Source organism: Triplophysa dalaica, chromosome 1 (genome assembly GCF_015846415.1).
Source record: "Triplophysa dalaica isolate WHDGS20190420 chromosome 1, ASM1584641v1, whole genome shotgun sequence".
NCBI classification, from domain to species: Eukaryota; Metazoa; Chordata; class Actinopteri; order Cypriniformes; family Nemacheilidae; genus Triplophysa; species Triplophysa dalaica.
Window position 1 is genome coordinate 23,723,590 of NC_079542.1, and position 27,025 is coordinate 23,750,614.

The window sequence follows — 27,025 nt, forward strand, 5'->3', positions numbered from 1 at the left end:
ACGACGTGTATGCGCAGAACAGCAATCACGTGACGCCCTGCTGCAGCCTCTGAATGTGTGGCGTTTTAATGCGTGTTTTTTCGGAGTAATTTAAATACTCGATAATGAGAATTTGCACATCGTTTACACAACAAACTCGATATTATCGCAGACGATATATATCGCCCACCTCTAAGCTTGATCAAATTTATAAAAGAGTATTTCTGGAAAAACACGAGCTGCTGGAGGCTGGCAGTGGGACGGAACCACAGAACGAGCACACAACACATTATCGCATTAAACCCTTCGTGTTTTTTACCCCAACAAAGAACAAACTTATGACTTAGTTTGACTTACAGCTAGCAGTTCATGTCCGGCAAGTTTTATAGCTTGGACCGCTCCATCTATCAGTTTCAAACAATCTAAAATCCACCATTATATCCACTGTTTATATAACATCCATTACTAAAATACTGTGAAAAAACAGTCACAGGAGAGTTGCCCAATAAAAGGTATAGGATCCCTGTTACGAAACAGGAATCCAGACTTTTAAAAACTTTCTGGGGGGAGTGTATCAAGCACAGAAATACTATGTCATACGTCTAATTAGTTTTTTAACAAGTTGACCCTGATAACCATGAGAAGCAAGCATGATCAACAGTGTAAAGAAGTCAGAATGCATGACATAGCATGTTATCCCGCCATTAAGGTCCTTGCGGCTTTTACATAGCATATAAACATTTTCTGTCCTTTTTGCTACTGATGAGCTAGCAGTGTTTGGTGCAGCTAAACGTCTTTCAGACCTAACATATGGAAAGCAGAATCACAAACAACGCTATTGTGGGCCAGAATTACATAAGCACCGTCTGAAGCACAAAGTTTTCTATGTGCTCTAATCTCAGGCGTATTAACCCACCTCCTCTGAGTGAAAAGCAGTTCAAAGTGGAACCAAAAACAGAGCAAGATGCCGACGTATACACACATGAACACTATCATCCACACCGACATGGACTAAAGGACTTCACTCCGCTCCTCAGAGCCCAATAATCACATTCTCTGGGTTTCAACGATGCATGATACAAAAACCAGAGACCAACCACACACAAGTACACAGTTTAACTTAACATGAGGGAAAAGGGAGATATCATGTTTCTTTGCTCTTCTCTTATGTCTTATTAAAGAACAATGGGGGTGGGCAAAGAAGGGAGGCTAATTTTGTCAACCAGTGGTCCCGTGCTCATTAGTGTAACTGCAGCTGCATCGTCCTCTTCGTCCCCCCCCCCACCAAATTGTTCACAAATGATTAAAAAGAGAGTTAAAAGAAGAAGGGACAATAAGTCTCAAATGTGTCAGTCAATGCGAGCCAAGGCCCAGGGTGCAATAGCAGTTCCCCCTCGATCGGGGCAACAAACACATTCCTCGCAAATTACTAAATCGTCTTTCATTGTGTTGAGAAAGGCTGAGAAGGAATTTAAAAACGTTCCTCTTCTCAGCGGGGGAAAAATCTGTGAGCTCCCTCTGCTAACTTGGCAAAAGGGAAACCGAACTGAGCGAGAAACTGAACTGAGCTGAGAGACTGAGAGATGGAGGACAAAATAAAAGGACAGGCACAAATTAATTCAACAAATTCAAACAGGTCCATGTGCATACAGTAAGTAGAAGCATACAGACGAATATAATGACAAATACACTCGCACTCACAGTCTGACCCCAAGGTCGCTGTGCAGTATTCAGTGTTATATTGTTGAGAAATCATACAATGACTTGAGGTTTTCAGCTTACCCTTGTCTGTCTAACTATGTACTATAACACAAGTGTGATCTCGTGAAGAAACATTATTGAAATGTTTTTAAGACAATGCTTTATAATGTTAAACCTCAGTTTGAATCAAGTGTGAAAAAGGACTGTCTTTGAAATGACGACAGAGGGACTCCGAGTATCAAGGCAAGGAAACAATTGGTCTTTTGGTCTTTTGTGATGAGCTATCTGGAAACTGACTGCATGTTTGGATGAATTTAAAGCCTCTGGCTATTCCTCATCTTAAAGGGGGAAGGGCTACAAAAAACAGAGAAATTGGGGTCTGATTAAAAACAGACATTATTCTGGCATTTTCTCTCACGTGTATTCACTGAAAAATGGGGAGGGCAGCTTTAAAAAAAAATAGAGAGGGACAAGACTTGATTCTAAACCCTGAACACAAAACAGGAGACGCAAATAAGAAATCAAACATCACCTTGGGGCAAAGCTGAAAATATCTGTTATTTAACCATCACAAACAAAATTGTAATTTTAACAAAGGTAACTTCAGGTTACACAACATGAGGTCTTGTAAGGAAGGGCTAAAGTTTACTAGACATACGGGTAAAGGAGTCTGAGACATTCCTAAAGTCTGGTCTCAGAGCACCTGCACATGGACCCCTTCCCTCTCTCTCAAACCGCATCTCATCTCAATATTAGTGGAAGGAGACCACAAAGACTAATTGCCTCCGGTGTACTAGCCTGAGTAGTAAGCAGACCTGTTCCTTTACTCCTTTAGTGTGTCAATCATAGATTTCCGTTTCCAACAGCAACAGGTATTTTACCCACCCCCCTTCATACATACCCAACACACAATAACCAGCATCCTGACCCTGCTGTCATCCGAGACCTCTGGTTTGAACGCCATCTGGCCACATCTTTTCCCCATACTCAATAACACTTGTGCTAATAAGGATCCATTTTTACAAATGTCAAATACGCAAAAATCCAGCCAGCCGAGCCTTTATTTGACAGTGTTCTTAAATTAGCTGTGGAAAAGGAGGGTTTTGGCTGGATCTGGAACCCTTGGACCCCACACACTGAGGCTCGGACTGCTCAGAGTACAGCCAAGAGGGGACAAATGTTTATTTTTGAATTTTACTTGACACGAGTGTTGGGATCGACCACGTTCCGTAAACCACAAAGGACGTGGTGGATGTAAAAGGAGGCAGTGAGTAGACAAAGTATTGTCTGGAGTCCCATAAGAAGTGAGACAACTTCTGTATATGCACAAACTGTAATGCAAGTTTAGTATACAACACACTGTTATACATGGCAGTGACTACTAAACTACAAATCTAAAATCTAAAATGGCTCATCATTCCCAAAGCCTATTCTTACACATTATACCACATGCCTGTACTATGTGGTACATTTCTGAGGACACTGAAGAAGAACCAACTGTCTTCAACTATCCTGGTGAACTTCTATCGCTGCACGATAGAGAGCATCCTGACCAACTGTGTCACAGTCTGGTACGGGAACTGTTCTGTTGTTGAGCGCAAGGCACTGCAGCGGGTGGTGAAAACAGCCCAGCGCATCACAGGAACTACACTCCCTTCCATTGAGGACATCCAGAAGAAACGCTGTCTGCGTCGAGCTCGCAGCATTCTCAAGGACTCCTCTCACCCCGCTCATAGACTGTTTACTCTCCTGCCTTCCGGTAGGCGCTTCAGGTGCCTCCGGGCAAGAACCAGCAGACTAGGAAACAGCTTTTTTCCCAGAGCTGTTTCATTATTGAACTCTGCTCCCCACTGATTTCACTACTTTAACTTAATGCTGCTATTACATTGTTTACATTGCACTACAGGGCTGCCATTCATGACTAAACTGTACCCACCAGTACTTCATGTATCTGCTCTACCGGACTGTTTACACACACACAGCATCATTTGCACTCTATACTGCTCACTTGCACACCAGTAACATTACACTGAATGCTCATTTGCACTAATGGACTACTTTCATAACTGCACTAACTCACCTACTGCACTGTAACTCATCTATTGCATTATTGCATCTATCGCATAACTAACTGCATCTACTCATCTATTGCACTATAACTTCAATAACTGCATTAACTCATCTACTGCACTGTGACTGTATATCTGCATCTACTCATGTATTGCACTGTACCTTTAATAACCACATTAACTCATCTACTGCACTGTAACTTTAATAACTGCATTAACTCATCTACTGCACTGTAACTGTATATCTGCATCTACTCATGTATTGCACCGTACCTTTAATAACCACATTAACTCATCTACTGCACTGTAACTTTAATAGCTAATGTCTCTAACTAATGCACACTCAAGTCACTTGCACTATTGTATAGTCTATATTGTTATCTGTTCATAACCTCCTGTACATTAATGTTCACAATATATAGCCTTCTGTATATATTGTTCATAGTACATACCGATTGTCATATTTTCATAGTACATGCCCATCGTAAATTATTTTCCTAATATTGTATTCTGTATTTATTCACACTGTATATCTGCACTTGCTAATTGCACTTCTGGTTAGACCTAAACTACATTTCGTTACACTGTACCTGTATATGTGTAATGACAATAAAGTTGAATCTAATCTGAATCTAATCTAATCTATGTGAGGGATAATGTACAACATGCTTTTCATTGTCACAATATCATAGAATGTATTAGTGCAAGAATTTACAATGTGAGAAGACAGAGGATTGATATTAAAGACATAACACATCTACAGCAAGTACGAAATTGGAATATTTAAATTAAGATTCACCATATTGATAGGTTTGATTTCAATATTTGGTGGTTTCAAGTTTTTTTTCCAAACAGTTTTCCATGTCAGGTAACTGAATTGTCAGTCACATCCATAACGGAATTGTGACATCCATAACATTCTTCATAAATTGGCACAAAAGAAAGTTTAAATATAATAACTATTTCATGTTCTATGAAGAGTCATCCCTTCTCCATTTGTTGTGTATCATTGCTTCTGGTTTGCATATTTTATTTTGCAGAATCCTAAAAAAATGTCACATCTATAACACATTATTTTTTTCCCTCTTTTAAAATAGAAAACTTGTGCATAGACTGGTATTTTTCTGATGTCTGAATTAGGGGTTTAGTAAAATAAAAACAGATGGTTCGATATATCCCAAATAAATACATTCTTTGAGAATTTATATTTCAAGTTTCGACTAAAAATGTCACATGCATAACACTCAAATTGCCCATTTGGAGTAATTCTTGCAGTGATTGTAGAAATGTATTTCCAACACAATGCGCAGGTAGTCCAGAACAGGGCAATCATTCCTTTGAATTTAAGCCAAAGATCTGAGAACTATGTTCAAGTATGTTCTATTATCGTGGGCATCATCTGCAGGCTACAATGTTAAAAGTGTCTGGTCGGCTAGACGGTGTCTCAAACATGAGTAATCACTAATGATGATGATAATGGAGATGTGGTAGGATTTAGGTTTATATGAGTTTTCCGTCCTAAAGCATGCTCCCAAATTTCCTCAGTGAACCCATAAGGTGTGACACGCCAAAAAACCACATAAACATGCACACATGGATTAGGACGCCCAGCGGAAAGATTGGCTTCTTAAATAACCAGACCTGACGGGGCACTCAAAGAAAGAGCCAGAGACAGCAACATCAAACAATTTCACGTGGAAGGAGACGTCTTAGAAAACAGCTTAATCAGAAGGTAGTGCCTTTCCCCCAGACGGAAATGCCAGCGATAGCAGCACAAGACTGTGACCTTTAGGCCCGACCCCGTGACCTACTGTTCCGTTTAGGAGATTAGGAGACGGGTGAGATATCAGATCGCAACACTACGTGTCTGGGCTGGGTGGTAGAGTAATGGTTAGGGATGAGGGCGTTAAAATGAAGGTTGAAAGTTCAATCTCAAGCAGAAATGGCCTACGTTTTAAATTGATCATGATCTTTATTACAGAGATTGTAAATATCGAATAACATGTTGCGAGTTTTAATTGATAAACTCTTAACATCTGGTCTCCAAAGGATGTGATCAATGATGTAATCGAAGACATTTCGAGTCTGTTTACACTTTTCAAAAACACCAACTTAATATAACATGTTGCTTAACAGAACCTTAGACACCGACATAATATCGCTTGTTTATTGGGAAAGACAAAATTGCTTTTTTCACAACAGTTTGATTTCTACCCATGCGAAACGGACTTCACTTCTGAGAAATATCATAAAGGGAGATCATACCGAGGCACCATTTCAAAGAGCAGTTTATGCTGTCCAACATTCTGCAGATTAAGAGTAGGCCACACTAAACAGTTCAGAGCATCTGGCAACCTCATCAGTAATTCTTAGAACTCATAAATTGACCAGAGATCAGTCAACACAGAAAAATTCCTTGAAAAAACAGCCACTAGCACTGAGCATGCAATTAATTAGGAAAACACACAGAAACTGTTTGGTGCCTATGTAACTTCCACTCTGAAGTTCAGCTGCTTCTCTAGGGGATTGACTTAGACAATGGGGTGTTTTTAGTGATTTCACAAAAGAAAAATGAAAGGTTAAAATCAACAAATAGGCAGACTGGAATTCAGGTGGCATTATTTACTAATGAGGACATTTGGACACAAGGAGTATGTATGCAGGTGTCAAACAGCTTAAAGGATGTTTCCTAGTACTACGTGCACACACTTACCTAAGGTGCAAGTCCTCAGAGTACTTCAAGCAGGCATAGATGAATTCTTTGAGCTGTGAGTATACTTTAGGCACAAATTCAGAAAATGGCAGCTTCTTCGGACAAGGCATCTGTGTAAAAGAAGAATTATCCTGGTAAATGCGCATAGCTTTTCAAGACACACCATTTCACACATCATGACAGATTGGAGCAGGTTAAAAACAAATATGGCTCTATCAACAGCAGCAAAGTTCCATGCAGCCTTGGAGCCAGTTGTCCAGAAGGTTACAGACAAAAAAAACATTGCACTTCAACATTTGTGTTGTAAATCTGAGTGTACATATAATTATTTTTGATATTGTAATATTTGAAATGTCTTAAATATATTTATAAATAAATATGTTTATTAATATTATTATATTAAGTTGATCTATATATATATTAATCATATTTAAGGTGGACTATTAGTTACCAACATAATGTTAACCTTTATATGCATTATTGTGGTTACTTCAGTGAAGAATGTTTTCTTAAGTAAAGAGGATCTTTACTTTTTTAGGACAAATAGTACACTTTTATTTTCACTTGAGTGGACATCTAAAGAGGTGACAGTGTATGAGATGTCCTAGTTTCTCTTGTAGTGGCTGATGTGCAGCTATGCCCTCAAATCCCATGCAACCAAAATAAATGGCTTTTTGAATAGCTTTCCACTATAGTGAGTAAGGGATATTGTACAGGCAGCCGGTTGTTATCGCAGAAATAAGCTGCGAAAGTGTGATTAGGATCTTGTATCACACTGAAGGGGCTTATTTCACGATAACAGTCGACTGCTTGTACATTTTCCCGCTTATTACACATGAGTAAAAAATTGGACATGAAATGTAAATTAAAAAATATTTTATAAGCTTAATTTTACTGAATGCAGACCTTCCACAAGGAAGAGCCATTTACTTTCGGATTTAAAGTAAGAAGCGAAGTTCAAATCTCAAGAACAGGCAATTTGGTTCAATCCTTTGTAAATATAATGTCGTATATGGGTCAATGACGTGACATGTATTTTTTGTGTCCAAATTCATTATTTTCCTAAAAAGAATTTGAATAAATACATGTCATATATCAAATGGATCTACAATATGTCCTTTATAAGAAACCCTTGAAATTCAATAGATTTTTTGAGTTTTGGTGTTTGAAAGACCAAAAATGTCAGGTGGTGCGACCGTCCGAACATACAAACAGAGAACAAAACTGAGAAATAAATGTTAATTTTCTCAATAAAATTCTTAATAAAATATTTTGGCATAATTTTATGTTAAATTTCTTATATATGAGGGGAAAAATACTCAGTGCTAAATACATTAAATGTATATTATTTTAAATTAATATATGGTTGCACCACCTGACATTTTCTTATTTGTCATTGACCCATATGTTATTAAAATACATATTTATATTTTATTTGTCAAAATTATTTGCTCCATCCGGGTTACCGTTTGTTATTAGTTTTGAGAGGTTGTTATCTGGGAATAACGAGCCTGCAAATGTCGCGGCTGGCCAATCAGAATCAAGTATTCCAAAGAACCGTGTAATAAGAGTTAATATATTTAACGTTTTATGACTAAAACAATGGATATTACCTTAAATCCAGATAAGTAGATTTTATTTAAGCAAACCAGATGCCCTAAAAATATTAATGAGTATAAAAAACTTGAGTGAGTTTAACCATGAATTAAAAATTCCAGCTCTTCCTAGTAAAATCCACTTTAATCCATATAACAACACAAGATTTCTTACATTTTTTGTGATAATAGACAGTTTGCCACCAGCAAAGCCAAAATTCCTTTAAAATAGAGAACAAAGAGCATACAAACTGCATGATAAAACAGCTGTAAGTACTAAGATAGCTAACCTCCTTTGATTACTGTAACAGTATGGGGTGCACTTCTTGTTGACGTCAATGAAAGAAATTAAACGCATGGTTTCGTTCAAGCACCTCCGTGGATGCGCATGTTAGTAATCAGCTTCTTGAACATTTGTGCCTATGTGAGGGACTGTAGGATGTGCAACTGAAGCAACCCATGAGAAAGTCTTTGAGATAAAAGCTTTCTTATGTGTCTGATGCTCACCTTGTCAAGTTCAGGATCCTGGAAAGGGAATTGGCCTGTGATTCGCTGGTACTCCTCTGGGGTCGCCACAGGTATGGGGCTATAGTTGTCTTGATCCAAGATTTGCCTAATCAACAGAATAAGTGGGTGTCATGTCAGTTTTGTTCAATGAGAAAGACAGTGATTGAACTGAACTGACTTCACAGATTAATCGCTCATAAACCCAAGGGCAATAGCGGCGGTATATTTAAAACAACTAAATGATCTAAAAAACATTCCCTGGAACCATGAGCAGTGTGTCTGTGCATCAAATACACACACAGAACGCATCTTTGAGAATGCCAGTGTTCCCAAAGCAATGAATTATTGAGGCAATTATAGACTCCAAATCTTCTTTCCTCCATTGAATGAGTCAAGTGTCTCTGACATGGACCGAAAGAGACTTCAGACAAGGTTATGACAACCTTTCAAGATTCAAGACTAAAAAGTCTTGAATCTTGATCTTAAACTATCCTTCTCAGAGGAGCTTTAAAGTATTTTTATTAATGAATTGACATTTCTGCTGTATTAACGTTGTATTAAATGCATTTTAAAGGGATCCCAGGACAAAAGAGAAGAAATGTTTGTCCTTCAAGCAATATGATTTAGTCATAAGGGGGACATTTGATAGTGATTTTATTTAGTTTGGCCTGATAACATTTTCCTGTCCTTCAACTGTTGTAAATCCTTCAATCCACAGCTTCTAGATCTCAGGATACCACAGATATCAGATTCAGGCAACTTCCTGAAATGCTTTATAAACCACCATATAGTTTACTTTTTGGGGATTTTTAGTAGCCGAGTATCGAATTACACAAATTATTGCTGACAAACAGATACAGAGATAAAGAAAACAGAGAGGGAGAAAGAGAGAGAGGGAGCACCTAAAAGACTGATTCCACTTCTTTAGCAGGATCTCCCCATACTGATCTCTCATCTCCAGCAACATGTCAAACAGCTGGTTTACTGGGAAACCATAACCCTGCAGAAAGAGAAAAGGAGAAGTGAAACATCTTTTTTAAATTTATTTTTTGGCCAACAAGTAAAAGCGGTTTTGTTTGGGCCAAAAACAACAGAAGTCCTGATGGTCAGGCAATTCCCCAACTCACCTGCAGTGTGTCTGCAAAAAGCACTATGAGGTTCTTCAAATCCAGAATCAGGTCTGGGTCAGTACAATAGGACTAGAGACAGAGAGAGATGGATTACAGCAAGACCACAGTTGTGATGTATGAGTTGAGTGTCAAATACATCATCTAAAAAATAGCATTTTTAACATTTGTTTTACCATTTCCGAAAAGTATTTTTTATATATCTGACAGTTGTTATTGGTGTCTTGCAATTGCTAGTGAAATGAATATGTTTAGCGAATAGTGAACAGACATACTGAATGGGTGCGCAAGGCTGCAATGGTCTTGGACAGGGCCAGCTCCCACAATTCCTCCACGTAAGCCCTGTTAACCAGACCCTGTGTGGTGTGCAAAATATGGTCCTCCACCACAAAAAAACTACAAGAAAAATATGCCAATATTTGAGAGATTAATATGAAAATATGCCAAACAGACACATTGAGCTTTAACAGCTCCGAGTCCATAAGAGGAGCCTAAAAACAGTGCCTGACATCCCACTGCTGGAGAACCCTGAGCCATCCTTGTGCCACTCAGGGTGTTTATAAAAGCCTCTATTCCAAACACCAGCCTTCCCCGCATTCCCATCCAGACACTCAGAATAACACCCATCTGCCACTACACATCCCCAAAATCATAAATTTTAAAGCCCAGAAGGTTTCTCGGCAGCAGTGGGATGGAGATTTAGGAAAGGGCCGGAGGAAGGGTGGTGTTTGGGTAATGGGAGAGTCTACCCTGAGCCAGGAATGGATTCGACTGTTTTTATTCTCCCCTTTATTAAAACAGATGTTACAAGCATGTATAATTGATTTTCAGTTAATTTTGCAATTTCAAACAAAATGCACACTGCACTTACCCGACAATTTGATTGAAGTAGCGCCTGTACCCCTCTAATGTTTCATGCTGGAGACCACCCAAGGAAAGGGGAGTTTATGAACGTTAGTCAAATGAGCAGTCTGCCGTTATACTATTATTATATGTTTTCATGAAACCATCAACAATTTCCAACAGATTTACACCTAAAATATTTCCCTAAAACGTCTACATTAGATTTGCTTTAGAATTAAATATACCTGAGAAAGAATGTTACCTATTCAAATGAAGTCACAGAGCTGGTGAAATAACATTTAATAAACAATTTCATTAAATAAATGACCTCAACACTTCCTATTAACATAATGAATATAGTAGCATTGTATAAGGTGTAAAAAACATTACAATTTGCACAGAGCAATTATAAAACAAATGGTGGCAAGATATTATGTGACAGTACCATAACATTCATTTTATGTATTGAGGCAGGCTGGTGCATTGAGAATGACTAGATGGTAAGACCTTTTTGCAGAAAGTACAGTAAATAACCCTGCTCTCAAAAGGACTTCAAAAATGTTAACAAAATACTATCAGCAGAACATTAAAACTGAATCAAACGTCACACTTTAGAACTTGATTATATGTGTAAAAAATAGCTTTATCTTAAACAAAAAGTGCTTTTGGACAATTGTTGTTTACTTGCAAAATGGTCAACAGAGACAGTGCAATCTGAGATCATACCATGTTCGAGTGGGGCTGCAGTACTAGTCGGGCCTGTTTCCGTCTCTGCTTCCTGTAGTAGTTTTCAAACGTGTCCCGAGCACCCTGGGTACAACAGATGAATGAGACGGAGACTGTTACTATGGCAACAAATCCTAATGAGTGTCCTTTAAAGGGATAGTTCAACCAAAAATGAAAATTCTGTCTTGAATTACGCACTGTATCAATTTATTTGTTTGGTTGAACACAGAGAAAGATATTTGGACGAATGCTTGAAACCAAACAGTTCTTGGACCCCATTGACTACCATAGTAGAGAATTACAATTACAGAATTATTTGCTGCCCTACATTCTTCAAAATGTCTTCTTTTGTGTTCAAAAGAACAAACAAATTATCAAGAAATTTTTCCTACTATGCAAGTCAATGCGGTCCAAGAACTGTTTGGCTACAAGCATTCGTCCAAATATCTTTCCCGGTGTTCAACCAAACAAAGAAACGTATACAGATTTAACTCAAATGCGAGTAAATGATGAAAGTTTTTATAATTGGGTGAACTGTCGAAAAAGTCGTGCAGAACCAGAGTAGTGATTGAGAGGAGCTCTTCTCTCCAGTTGATGTCAGAAACATTAGAGTCTAGCTTCCAATAAGAACATATCAGTTGAGTTTATTTCTAATCTCGTAAAGAAACTCATACCACAAAGCACCCAAGGGTTTAAAAACAAAAGCACTCATTCACCACTTAAAGACTTGATCCTTTTCCCCAAGTGCAGGGCCTGCCAGCCTCCTATCTTACACGAACTGTTATCAAAGTCTGTAAGGTCATGACACCAACACAAGCACACACGTCACCAACAGAACAGAGAGCCGAAACGATAACATACTCTAACAGAGACACAGGAATAAAGACAGAAAACAGAGGCAGTATGGTTGGTGCTTATCATTTCTTTGCCTCTGAATTTAATCAAGTCAGGCATGTGACTGTGTTTCTTTTACTAAGACAGTACACAGGCTTGATCACACTATCACTTCACATCTAACAGAAAGTGGTACTCACTCGCCTCGGAGACTCAATGCACAAGTTTATTTTTTTACTCACTCATTCTTTTAGTATTAGAGATGCATCGATATATTGGAATCAGGATCAGAAAGAGCTTTATTGGCAAGTATGTTACAAGGAACTTGTTTTGGTGACAGGAGCATCCAGTACACAGAAACAGCAACAACAGTACACAGAGACCATCAAACAATGGAATACAGTACACAGATGATTTAAATAAGGCCCTATAGGTATATAAAATGAATAAATACAATACAATATACATATGGTAAAGATAGAGAGAGTAAAGCTATGTGTGTATGTAAATATATACAAGTAAAAAATAAGAATAGAATATTGTAGTACAAGGTATGTGCTTTATACAGCAGAAATGAACAAATATCATTTATAGAAAAAGTTGTATAAAATCAGGAAACTGATTTGATGGACAGGAAAATCACCAGTTTGATGTTCAATATTAATAGTCATTATTAGTGGTGGGACGTTAACGGCGTTAACGTGCTGCGTTAACGTGAGACTCTTATCGTGCGATAAAATTTTTTTTGCTGTTAATCTATTCTCAAAGTTGGGGCAGTTTTGACTACCTTTGAATTTTTCCTACCATGGTAGTCAATGATGGCAAAATCTGTCTGGTTATAAGCATTCTTCCAAAAATCTTTCTCTTGTTATCAGAACAAAGAAGTTCATACAGATTTGGAACAACTCGAATGTGATCTACAGATTTCACTCGGAATAATCGGTTATCGGTAATGGTGGAGGAATGTAGTATCGGTGCATCTCCGTTTAGTATTTCTATTGTTGATTCTTAAATATATTTTTAAATGGCATTTCTCTTGGCTTGTCTGTTAACTCAAAACTATGGTATTTATCTTTTGCAGAATAAGAAATCCCAAAATGAACGGCGAAATTTTGTCATGGTCAGAAAGAATTCTAGGATTGCCTACTCAATAGAATGCCATCTGCAAGTTTGATCTTTTGGATTTTTGAATCACAGAATATTGCTGCTGCCTATGTCATAGAATATCTTTCCCAATACAGCACTTATAGATTTTGGAGCAGAGTTGTGTACTGCTTTATGACTTGGTTCAACCATCAAAGCATGCCTATTACGCCACAACACGGAGTCCCTAGAGGGGTTTGGACCTGCAAACCTTCAGATACCAGCCCAGGCCTTTGACCACTGGGTTACACAACCCCTAGACCACCCAGATGTAATGATGTGTGAGGAGGAATACTGTTTGAAAATGTCAAATAACTGCGAAATGACCTTTAATAACAGTAGGGATTGAAAAGATATTCAGATTTGATCCACAACAGAAGACAGAAAGGAAAAATTCTGTGGAAATCAAAATGAAGATAGTAAAAAAGAACTGTTGGAAGAACTTCTGTTGAGTGCAAAAAAGATGCAATAATTAGTTATCCGAGAAACGCTTGACATTGCCGTTTATGTCAAAATGAACGACTCCTGCAACTTTACATTTAAGATCTGTCTCTAAAACTGTGTTGAGAAGTCAAAGTTATTTTATACCAGCAAGAATTTGATCATTGGATGTTGGAAGCCTGGCCACTGGACAATCAATCCCACCATCGAGCCGAGACATAAATCATACAAGAGATTTGGAGGACGATGGGAAGATTCAGATTTTGATGAGAGATTATATGAGGGCACATGAATAAAAAAAATTATGACAAACACAGATAAATGATTTGTAAGCATTTTTAGTATTCCATATTTGTTCCATTTTAATTTTATGGTGAATTTAACAATAAATAAGCAATAAGGAGACCTGACCTGACCTGAAGTAGGATGCATATATTACATCTAAATAAGTCAATCAGCTGATGCTGGTGGAGAAGGCGTAATTTGTTCTGGGTATAAAGGGAATATAATGGAACAGTCCCCATCACTCAACATCCGGTTAAAACGCCTTATCTCTTACAGACGTTCTTAACCCTAACTGCTGTTGACTCTGTGATTCACTTATCATAAAATACAGAGCCAAGATCAACTAAGCAAGACCAAAAAGTCTCTTCTGAGACAGAGAGTGATGGATAGACTGGTGCTGGATAGCTAGAGTCTGGGTGTGGTTCTCTTCACCGCAGAAGTAGGATGGAGGCCTGCGCCTTTTCCTTATCCATGGTTTGTGGCAGCAGCTGGCCCATCACCATTCTGTTTACATTGATCAGAACTACAAGCAGGACGGGGTACAACAGATACATTGTTCAGAGACTCCGAGAGTTTCATCAGGAAAGAGGGTAAGAGGACCGAGTACAGGAAGAGAATCTTTATCGCTACATAACCGCACCTAGTGTAAATAGATCACGTTCTGTCTGAACTGGAGTAATTACAAGGCGACTGTGAGATTTCACTCTGAACGGTTTTACTATGGACTACTCTGGCAACAATCAAGCCAACAGACTCCATGTATGGCTAATGGCTGGAATGCACTACAAATTTTTAAAATCTGAACAGTTTTTTTCGAGCTAGACATCATACACTTGCAGACTTTTTGAAAGTTTCAGATAGAAACACACTAACTGATCGAATCTGCAGACTGGCACAGACTTTCTGCAACAAGTCCAGACTAAAAATCTGGGCAAAATCTGAGCAAAAGTCTTGTGTATTTTAGCCTCAAGTTGTTGATGACAAAAAACAAAGATATCATTCCCTCAGAGATCTCTCCAAAACTACTCTTCCTCATGCCAGTTACTTCATGTCTTGTTAAACAGTCAGACAACATTCTTTTCTATATTGTAACATCACAATAACAACAAACAAATACATTTATGGTTATTCTTAGAACTTTATGAATGCACAAGATGTACAAAATGCTATTAACCCTTTCACGCTTAAATTTGTGACGACCTCTTTTTCTCTGATTTTACTGCTCTTTGAGAATGTAAAACAGAATTAGTTTAAATTATGCTTTGTTTTGGTTTGAAGATAAACTGTAGCTCTATGCGACAGGGTTTAAAATGAATATAAATATAAGATAAGCAAACTACCAATACATTTTATGTATATAATATCAATATCAGATAAAAGTATGATACAAAAAAACAGACATAGGGAGAAAGAGAACACACTACAAGCCTTAATGGAAGAGCTCTCCATCAGTGTTTGATCTCTTGCTCTGTATCATCATTAAAACTCAATATTTTAACACTTGATCTACACACTCCACCACAGCCCATGTATTCATTCAGTCAATTCATGACTCCTGGCTCAGTCATTTGTAATGTTTCAGAAACAGAGCAGGAGAAAATACGCCTTTATTGGTTCTGGAAAAGTCTGAAAGGAACTACACGAAAATTATGCCAGATTGGTCTTTCGAGTTTGGCTGTATTCTGGCAATGTGAATACAATAAGGCAACAATGAGAGACCTTGAGGCAGGGAGGTCGCACTTTCAACACCTAAGACCTTGTATCGCTCTTTCTCCTTTCCCCATTTGTCTGCTATTTTCTTTCCTCATTCAATCACTCCAGCGGGAACACATTTTCACGAAGTCCATTTAAAAGTTATTACCTCGTGCCTCATAAAATATTAATTGTTTGACAGCGGCGTGAAAAATGTCAAATACATTGTTTGCGTTTATTTCTTTCAGCGTACTTGATCATTCCTTCTGCATTCTTAAAAAACAGAACAGGCTACACCCTCTCGGTGACACTCTGACCTCTCGCATGTCCTGTGCTCTGTCCTTATTTTGTCCTCAGTTTGGCTTTCGAACCCAAGTTCAACTTCCCGTCTCTCTGCATCAGTTCCAAGCGTATAGTTCCAGGCACCGCTGCCTCACACACACACACACACACACACACATAGATACAAAGCCAAGGGACATCTTGGCGAGGTCATGGCCTCCTGGTATGAAGGAAACCTAGGTGAACCCCCTCTCCATCTTGCCTGACTCCAGTACACCAACCTCCGACTTCGAGCCATTTAGAGTTGAAGTGCCATTGTATGTCTAAAAAGGTCATAAATAATTTATATATTTTATCATTCCCTCCATTCTAAAATCTTTCCGGATCGCTCAAGTCGTCTCCCTCCTTACAGTGGTGTGTAACTGTGTTTACATGAAGTTTGTTTAAATTATCTGGAGTGATGTCACAGTAAGGGCAGTCATCATATAAACATACAGCAGCCTCAACAACTTCCTTTCCTGAGGGGGCGTTTAGGACACCGCATATGCAGTAAATGGAAAGTACCTGTGGCATGAACGCCCCCATAGTGTGTGCTCACCATAAAAAAAACCTGTCCTTCAGGGATGTATAAAGTGTCGTTCTGATTGTTTTTTTATAAGCGGTCTGATTTCCCAGGGTCTGGGGTGACTCGAGGGTCAGCGTTAGAGCATCAAGGGAAGGAAAGGCAAAAAAACATTGACATTCCTCTTGAAAAAGAAACACATCGACTTGCATATCAGAGACGGCGACACTCTTCTCATTTGTTTGCTTTCTTTACTTTATCTCTCGCTCTCTCCGTCACAGGCCGTGGGATGTCTGCATCACTTGGCTTAATACAGTGTAAGCGTGTGCACGGCGTGTCCTTTTCGTGACTCCATTGGTCCCCAACCCACTTCGTCCTTGCATTTCCTTCTTTCCTCAGCGTCCTGAGACGGCTCCCAGACCCGGTCTCTAGAGCCGCCTCAGACTGGTCGAAAAAGTCAAGATGTGAACTTTAAAGACTTCCTTTTTACACCAATCTCTCAGCATGCAATTCTCACAAGCCTCCTCTACAAAGACTATTGTAGAAATGACAGGCCATCTTCTCCCACACGAAATTTACAGGCCAGAGGGTCATAAAGTGACATTCCACCAACTCAAACAATTCTTCAAGAGACCATGAGCAGCTGTCATCGGGTACGTACTGAAAACAAACATGTGGCATACCCACGCTCGTACATAGACCTACACCCATTCTTGGTTGGATGTTCAGGCATTAAACAAAAGCAAATAGTTTAAAGAGTCTTGACTGCACAGATGAGAGTCTAGCGAGTTAATAGCCAATAAATTAGCATTGATGCATTTAAGAACTGTTTTTCATTACTTGTGGCTGCTTTTGAATGCAATGTTTGTTTGTGCAGGAAGCACTTCAGGGTACTTCTGGGTGGAGAACTTACGGGTAAACTATGGAACAATTTCAGTGGCAATTTTGTGCATACCAATGGACAGAAAATGAATAAAACTCCCTTAGATTACTGCATACAAACCTGGCACGGATCAACAGGTTTACAATCAGTATAACATTAATACAATGTTTTAACACACACACAAACTCAAAAGAAACTGTTTCTCACAAAAAGAAACACATGTGTATGCATACATGCTAAAAAACATGTTCTCTGCCTTAGATCCAGAAAGGGCGAACCTGAAATAAAACAGACAGCAACATAATTTCCAAATGAGCGGAGAACTACTCACCAATACACTGTAGATGTGTAAACAGCGATAAACAGGTGAGAAGTCCACCAAATCCTGTGCACCTGAAACCTGCAATACATGAATGAGACAAAACACCTGACGTCAGTGAGACACATCACCTGTACCTAAACGTTTAAAGTAAACTAATAGAAATGTTTTATAAGACTCTTTAATTACAATCTATTGAGAATTCCAAGATCCAAGAGAGGAAGTGTTATGCCTTAAACGGATAGTTACATTAAACAGAAAATTAAATTTGGTCATCATTTATTCATCCTCATGTCATTCAAAAGTCATGCATGTGACTTTTTCTTATATGAAACACAAATTATTTTTGAAGAAATGCGTCAGTCAATGGGGGCCAATGTTGTTAGGTTACCAATTCTTCAAAATATCTTTTATAAGAAAGCAAGCCATACCGGTGTAGAAGGACATGAATGTCAATACATGATGAACGAATATTTACAGAAATTTTATTTAAGATTTTGATGTAAAGCTTGTAAGGCCAAATGCATAAACATACATTGAATGTAAATACCAATGCCCTTCAGTGAAATGGTTGCAGTGCAGTGCTTTTCTTTCGACCTGAACAACCCTTGACCTTACCAGTATAGGAAACACTCTTTTCCAAAACACATGCCAAACAAATGACCGCTAAACAATGTCAGCCTGATCTGGTGCCCACAAAGTGGCAACAAGGGAGATATAAACCCAGCTATGTCACGGCAACAAAGGACAAACAATAACCAAGAGAGAATGAGGAAAAACCATTAAGTGTTGATGCACCACTGGGACGGCACTGGAAGGGTTTGACTGGTTCAAGAACACCATGATCACACTAAGGTGCCACCCTAGAAAAAGACAGGATGTACATGAGTATGAGAACATCGCTCGTGTGAAAAAGGGTCAATAAATGGGCACGGATATGAGGCTTTTAGACACGAGCATTACTCAGGAAGCCCTGTTGAGATTGAGGCAGACACTAGCATTGCCCCTCGCACAGAAGCCACAATAGAAAAGCATTATGACGCATGGGAAGATGGGAAGAAGTCAAACAATAGACAAAACTACAAACCCATATGCTGTCTTTTTCTCATGAAAAGTATTTTCCAAAACTGAATTTTCTTGTTTTTCACATGCAACAACAGTTCAGAATGTCCACGCTCTGTCAAGATCAGTTTATGAAATATAAGGAAGTCATATGATTTGACCTTTTGTATCACAGAATCCATGAATAAAAGAATGATTGAAAAGACCCAATAAGGTTCTATGTTACTGATGTTCAACTTATACAATAGGTAAAAAAGATGTGGAGGTAAAAATTCAGTTTTGGCATGTTATTCACACAAGTGCCCATTTTGTATTGCTTTGCTTTCAGCAAGACTCACACAACAAACAACACTTATCTGAGCATATCCAAACTATGAGCACCAATCTTGACTGCATCACTTTAACATATCTCCCTGGAGTAGTCGCAGTTGGGGAGCACATCTCACATGCTCCACACGTCTGGCACTGCTCCTCAGAGGAGAGGGACAGCCGTAATGACACTAAACAAGAGCAGAGCTGAGACGCTCCATTAAGAAAGGGAGGAGGTCCTGGACTGGGCCAGAAGCCCAACAGCAAGTCCATGAAGATATTAGAGTAAAGAGGCAGTACAAACGGGACGGATACAAAAAAAGAGTGATAACCATGAGATCAAACAGTAAAAGATAATGGGACTAACGAAAATCGTTAACAGATATGAGTTTTCAATGTCCTCCACTTCTCAGGTCAGAAAATCTCTGTAAATGCTGCTTTAAATCTATTTTATCCACAAAGCTTGATGGATTCGCTCTCACCTTATCCGCCTCTTCATTCTCCACATCTAGTATCCCAGAATCCTGTTCTGTGAAGGGGTTGCTGCCAGTTCTGTCCAGACACGCTTCCTTTTGTATTCTCCGTCCACTCGCTGAGTGCTGCTGTGATGTCACGGCGTTGTCACGTGCGATCTGCACCTGCGCCTGAAAAGATAAAATAATCAGAAACATGCAAAGCAGCAATAAACGCCAAAAAAATATATATATTTCTGTAAACGCTGTGCTTAGATCATTAATTCAGTGACCACATCAGTCAGGTTCAGGGATTTCATGAATTAGGCATCACAGCTATCAAGAACTTACGTATCTGGCACACAGGGCTGAGCTGGATGTCAGGATTTTTATAATCACTTAATAACACAAAACTTTCCTAGGGCTTCTGAAGACTGGGAATATAAGCCACATATGTGACGCTGTACGTGAAATTCGGACTCAAGTCTCATAAGACTAAAGTGTCATTCAACAGCAATGTGAAGACTTAGAGCATGACAAGACAAATGAAAATGAAAAAAAATTGAGGTCATCACATAAAAAATATTTTGTAAACGTTTTCTTCATACATACACAAATATAACTGTTGTAGTGCTTGAAAGTGAACAAACTTGTTTTTGCAGTATTTGAGGTATGAAAAAATACAGAGAATCTTTTCTGTTATTTTGGCCCGTTTCTCCAGTTTTCATTTTCTGCAAATTATTGCAAATAGAAGCAATATTTTCATTTGAAATTTGGTAGAAATATTGTTAGTAGTTCACAGAATGAAATGATAACTAACATAAACATAAAAATAGTAAATTAAAATATAATATAGAGCAAAATTGCAATAAAATAGTCTAAAACAAAAAGTATGCATCAATCTTTTATTTTATAAAAAGCTGATTTATCATGGCTAGAACAATTAAATATAACAAGACATCAATGAAACCATGGGAAAAAGTAAGTATGCACTAATTACAAAAGCCTACCCACCCTCAAAACAGAACTACGTCAAAGCTGCACTGGTCCAACCAAAGTAGTGTCCCAGTAGTATTTCCCAGTAGTGCCAACAAAGGGTAAGGCACCTGTGAAATTGGACCCCCCAATATGCAAAACGTGAGAAAAAGTTGACTGTTTTTCTCTCAATAGTATGCTATTCTTTAACAAAGACCGTTTGACATCATTACTACGCTTAACGCAAATGCTTAGGTTATTTAATAGAAGGCAGGATTGAGGCATGGAGGGCCCTCAAGCAGATGAAAAAGGCCCTCATTATATAAAGAAAGAAAAGAAAACGGGGGAAACGTCAGTGGAAGATGCAAAAAGAAGCTGCAAAGGATTTAAGATTGATGCTGTAGATGCTTGGTGGCTCCTTTAAAGGTAACATTATTTGTTCATCTCGGAGAAGTTCTAGATGTTCAAAAATGCTCTAATTGGACTAAGCAAAGATTGTGCCTGTGTCTATTGTGCTCAACTCGCGTTGTGTTCCCTTTATTTCTTTAGACACGTCTGAAGTTCTGGTCCTCTTTCTAGTCTCGAGTAGAGGCATTTGCGTCATTGGGAGGTGGAATGGGATTGGGACACATGAAGAGACCTTTGAAATTCAAGAACTCCTTCGCATTAAGAAAATCAAAACTGAAGTACTTCGTTTTAAGTGAGCTGAGCATTTAAACCCAGTCTGCGAGTTCAAACTCCAACAACAAGGTTCTGCATACTTGTCATGTATCTTAACACTAGAGAAGAGTTCTGGTCCTGATAGGCTTTCTTTTGGTGCATTTATCTGTATATAAATTATGTTGTACCCTTTATTGTCCCCATTTACGTCTGATATGTTAAATTATAAATGCCCCATTTTACATGTTGTACTTATGTCTTTAAAGACAATGGGTTCATGCTTCCTCATCTGAAGTAGTGACATGTGCGTCAGAGAGAGAGAGAGAGAGAGAGAGATGGAAAACAGAAGAAAGGAAGACTGCAGGAATTCTTCCCCTCACATGGCCAACTGAAGAGCCCCATTATGAAGAATTACTGCATGTGAAATGAAGTCCATGTTACCAACAGTAGCACATTTAAGGTTTTAAACCACCAAAATATGACTCTGATGGATAATTTGTATGGCTTTGGTGTGCAGAGGGAAAAGACTATGACCATTTACTAAATTAAATGTACATTAATATAATTGTCTGTATAACATTGTACATGTAACCAAACTCCTCCTAAAACCTGAGTGAAACAAGATATTCAATGAAAGAAACTGTAGGATAGGATTTGGATTGGATGGATTTTGTCAATTGAGATATGATTGGACTGTGAAAAGTGGGTGTAACATACCAGAATGAAGCCAGGTGGTTGAAGCGGAGAGGGTGGAAAACACCAAAAAGATTTGTGAAGTCATTTGAAAAGGAAAGCTGTTTTAAATGAGAAGCATTTTAATGAATTTTGAATAGATGAGCATGAACATAGATGAGTACATGGGTATACACTTCTGGAATGAGCATCTCAGATTTTCTTCCTCCTTCAAAGTGCAAAAATACACGGCAGGAGGTCCACAGTAATAGTACCGAAATTGTGAACATGGCTTTCAGAGAAAAACAGCCGAGGTTTCAGAATTAAAGGCGCTGTGTGTAATTTTGGAGAATCTATTCACAGAAATGCAATTTAATATAAATGTTTCCAGAGGTGTATAAAGACCTAACAATAGGAAGCTTTATGTTTTTTATACATTGGAATGAGCTATTTCTATCTACATACACCGCAGGACCCCACTTCGCAACCTCACCACTTGGGCCGCTGAGTTCCTTACACTGGACATTACCAAAGTCTACAAACACATTTTTAATTGGCATGTCATCAAATTGTTGTTAAAAACAGAAATGGGTACAAAGAAAGGGAATATGTAAATAGATATATGTTTCCATCCAAAGTTAAGAATTTGACAAACTGGAATATCATATAAAGTTGCAAATAATGCATCCAAAAATCATAACTTTCCTTCTGATCATTTACTAAATAAATAATACATATAATAAATAGCTTGTGCATTAGAAAAAAATATTTTAAAGCACATTTTTAGAATTTATGCGCATCTTGGCGTTTCCATCAAGCTTATTTTATGTGATATCCCAAAATGTGCAGAAAAATAGGTGGATGAAAACATGGCTAGTAGTCATTTTGTTTCTGTTTATTTATGTATAGTGTTCATGGTCTTTGTGTTCCCTTCTTTTTCAATGAAGTTCTAAAGTTAAATTTGGTTTGTCTGCAAGAAAAACCTATTACACCACAGACAGGCGGAATATGACATCACAGACAATGCTAGACAAGTCAAACTTTTCTTGGAAATACAGGCAACAAAGAACTTGTGATCAATAACAATCTCTGACTAACCAAGTTTTCCCTATACTCAATCCCCCCTCACACACATATGCTTGACTCTCCCTATGCTCGACAGCTTACAATGGAGCCATTATTACAGCACTGGATATACCAATATATTTATTTTCAGATCATTTGTTAGTGGAATTAAAACAATCACAGGCACAGAGACTGAGCCTAATTTCCAGTGGAATAGGAACCAGTCTGCGAGTCTGGATAGCAGAGCCCCTAGACAAATAGCCTTCTGTTATTAGTGGTTCGCTCACTCGCTCATCTGGAGTCAGAGATGGAAGAACAGAATTGGGGGGAGGCATCCAAATCTCAAGAGAAGCCATCTCCGCCGTTAAAAGGAAAGTGGAACAAGCTGAGGTTGAGGGTCTTACACTGGAACAATGGATTTATTTATTACCCAAAGGTTCTTGTTGGTGGTGATGCCGTGTGCCTAGTGATGTCAACCTTCGGAAGATGGAAACTTCAACTGCAATGCTGACAGTTACAATGTGAGCGTAATATGGGAAAGTAGCCGTATTGGCAAATATAACCGAGAACTGGACAGGTTAGGGGTTTTACGCAAACTACACTGCAGCCTCTATTAAAAGAGGGATTTGATTATGGCTAGAAAAGGCGTTCTGTTCTTCATCAGTCAGCGGTGACCAGTTGATCGATTCTTCCCCCGATTTAACAGTCGGAACGTCACTCAAACACACAACCACTGGAGCAAAAACCCACAAAAAGGGAGAACAGCCAATGGCATGCTCCTGTATTTAGAAGAAACTACTAGAGAAGAACTACAAAAAGGCCACTGGGAGCACCGACAGTCACATCTGTTCGCGAAGAGAGGTCACAGGTCAGAAGCAGGAGCCAGTGTCTGCATCAACAATGAAATATATAAGAGAGTGCTATAGATTGATTCTCTGAGCTAACAGGAAGCTTGCACACGGTGACATTAGAGCTTGATTTATCTTCTACTCGGTTTACTTTTGAGGAACAATTCTGTATAGCTTTGCTCAAATCAGCACGTGCCGGGTTACAGCCAAAACACACACACGTGAACCCGAGCCAGGACGACAATTCTTCCAGGACTCAAAAGACATGCAAGAAAACAAACTTTTATATGAGGAATGTGAGGCTTTGGCAAGTGCCGGCTGGACAGACACTTTTTTAGAAGGTTACTGGAGTTTGAATCTTGGTTTAGCTCTACACCAACATTCCACCTCTGCGGGGGATCTTACATGGCGGTGGAGACAGACGAGATCTGGAATGTGCTCTGCTGTCACCTATTGGACACGCATGGAACTACAGAAATAAAGTTAAAATAAATAAAGAGTCCTTTTTTTGCCAGCCAATGAAAGAGATTGATAGCATGTTTAATAAGAATTGAAGTAAAACATGAGTGAAGTTTCTGGGACTTTCTGATTGGTTGGTTGCAAGGTAACCCCAAGTCAAATAAGCCCACCACTTTTTAAAATAAATATTTGTTTGTGCTCAACTAAACAAAGTAATGGGAATGGCATCAGTAACATAAGTAGAAAGTATATTATGAGACTTTTTTGGGGGGGTGAAATGCTCCTTTGAAAGAAATACATTTTTAATTTACACAAGAAAGAAAAAAAAAAAAAAAGGCATGATGGTATAAAAGATTGCAGCCCTTCCTGGCAAGGTCTAAATATAAATAAATGAATGATCTTCATTTTACTAACATAGTACATTTAATCCAAACCTTTAAAAAACGAACTACTCCATTTCTCACTTTCATAAGAAGATAGGCCTCAGGATACACAGACAGGCTCCGTGAGGAACGATTAATTCAAACATTATGTTCACAAAAGGAAGTCACTAAAGATCTGCTCCAGCAGCAACTCAGATCAAGGCTTATCTCTGAGACTCCAGCAGTAGCTGAAGATGGTTGCCAAGACTAGGCCAGACATGGATCTCATCAGCAGGAGCAGAATCTGGGTCAGACTGAAGCCTGTGATAATGGGTGGAGGAGGATGTTGGTGTAAGAGGAAGCTCAAATTTCCATATTTTTAACCCAAACAGTCACACCACGTGTTGATGCTTTAGACGCACAATAATTATGTGCATTTGTGTGGGTAGAAGCGCTTGTTGCAATTTCTTGGGTTGAAGAGAGTAAACATAATAAAATACAATAAGCTGTTCTGAGGAAGAGGCCACTTTAAGGACAATACAGACACCCAAGAAAACGCATAACGAAAATCACATGGGCAAGTGTCTTTCATTATCTGTTTGGCAATCGTAACACTTTTACATGCAGCCAATATTACACTCAGGGATTCTTTTTTAAAGTGGCAAAAGAACATATCTTGGCATCTACAGAGCTTTCTTTGAGATTGTATGTTTGGAACAAATGTACGACGTAAACAAAACATGAATCTCCAGTGATTTCTCGCAATTTCCCTCTTTTCATCTTGCGCAATCTACTTTTCACCCGGTTACATGATTCCCTACTCAATCCCTTCAATAAATCCCAAAACTGAATGCAATCGACCCGTAATTCTTTGCAGCGAACTGGTTACAAAACAGCAAATGAAACGAGGTACTTAATAGGGTTATATCCTACACTAAAAAACGTTGCTTCAAAGGATTCTCGATACCAGAACCGTTTGGTTCCATTTAGAACCTTTAACATATCTGAAGAACCGTTCCGTTTCACAAAAGGTTCTTTGTGGCACAAAAAGTTTCTTCAGATTGTAAAAAGTTTTCAAAAATGGTTATTCTATGTCATCGCTGTGGAGAACCTTTTCATGTGATGCACTTATAGCATTATATTTTTTGCACCCAGGTCCAATTATGTTGACCTTTTTTTTTTCATAATTTAATTGCTACTGTAACTTTAAGTCTATTTACTGTATATTGGACAATGTAACCAAATAAAATAGCTGAAAACAAACTTGGTCTGTAAAATGCAATCGATATACGGGAGGTCGTATATAAATTATTTTCATCATCGTTTCATGTATTGCATGATGTGTCCCCTTCAAAGGTAAATCAAGAAATCTCATGAATGGTGGCACCAGAAGAAGAACCCAAGTCGAGGGATGAGCATCTCCTTTAAAAACAAAGCAGATGATCAGACTAGGCAGCAGAAGCAGCGGGGAGTTCAAACCAAACCGACCCCATTATCCAGATTGGACTGGTGGAAACCAACCAAAAGCTGGAACTTCAGGAGCCAACCGTTTGTTCAAAGCATGGACCACGGCGGAGGCTGATGAAGAGAGGGAAAATAGGACAAAGTGGAACGAAACTCTGGGCTGGGGCAACTGGAAGGAGACCAGCATGAGAACAAACAAGTATCTTTGATTACGACTCATGGTGTCTGACATAAGCAACTGCATATGGAAATACTGAATAACTTGCTAGTAAAACCCATATCTACTATCATACCTGGATGAAAACATGTTCTTTCTCATTCTCACTAACTTTTTCGAGAAAGCTTCTTTGAATTTTAAAGCTCAAGCTACAGTATATATTCTTTGAAGTATTTACCGTATACTACAGTCAAAGTCCTCTTGTGAAAAAGCAGTTACAACCCATGCCTTGAATGGCGATTTTTTTTCAAACAAAATCCTACTACATTTGACCAATTTACTAAAATACTACCATAATGTAGCATTTTGTAATGCCGCACCTCTACTGAAGTGTGCACATACAAGCAACACTTGTGGTTATCAGGAAAGAATATGCAGAGAAACGGGTAGTGAGGAAAGACAGAAGTTTCTGAGGAACATGTTAGTGCTGTCAATGCAACAGTGCTTAGATGTTGTGGGTAGTTACCAGCACGTTGTTGTTTGGTTATATTGTGAATTTTAGCATTTTGCTATTGATTTAAGAGAACAAAGACAACCCCCAGCTCTCCTTGATATACTGATCCATTTGCAAAATACGGGTCACAGCGTTATTTCCGCACGTAAGTTCATTGTTTTAAATGTAGGCACGTGTCAGGCGTGCGTAAATAGGGAGCAATGTGGTCGGAATGCGCATGCGGTGTGAAGCCCCCGTTTTTCTAAACGCATCAGTGCCGCATCAAACGCTCATCGCATGAGAAAGCAGTGCGGCTCGCGTTTTCTGCGTAGTTTTACACGCAAAA

The 27,025-nt window shown here is 38.6% G+C and overlaps 1 protein-coding gene across 2 annotated transcripts in view; it reads right to left on the reverse strand.

Annotated features, from left to right (window-relative positions):
- The window catches only part of exoc6b (exocyst complex component 6B), an 89,490-nt gene that overhangs the window by 41,707 nt on the left and 20,758 nt on the right, over positions 1-27,025 (reverse strand). For both annotated transcript variants that reach the window (XR_008907515.1, XM_056756483.1), the window contains exons 7-15: positions 19,555-19,716; positions 17,714-17,782; positions 11,261-11,344; positions 10,563-10,609; positions 9,967-10,087; positions 9,692-9,763; positions 9,467-9,564; positions 8,565-8,670; positions 6,463-6,572 (exon numbers count right to left, since the gene is read on the reverse strand). Coding sequence is in view for 1 of the 2 variants with exons in the window: in XM_056756483.1 (XP_056612461.1) it covers positions 6,463-6,572; positions 8,565-8,670; positions 9,467-9,564; positions 9,692-9,763; positions 9,967-10,087; positions 10,563-10,609; positions 11,261-11,344; positions 17,714-17,782; positions 19,555-19,716 (869 nt within the window). In the remaining variant the exon portion in view is untranslated. The remainder of the gene's footprint in view (positions 1-6,462; positions 6,573-8,564; positions 8,671-9,466; positions 9,565-9,691; positions 9,764-9,966; positions 10,088-10,562; positions 10,610-11,260; positions 11,345-17,713; positions 17,783-19,554; positions 19,717-27,025) is intronic.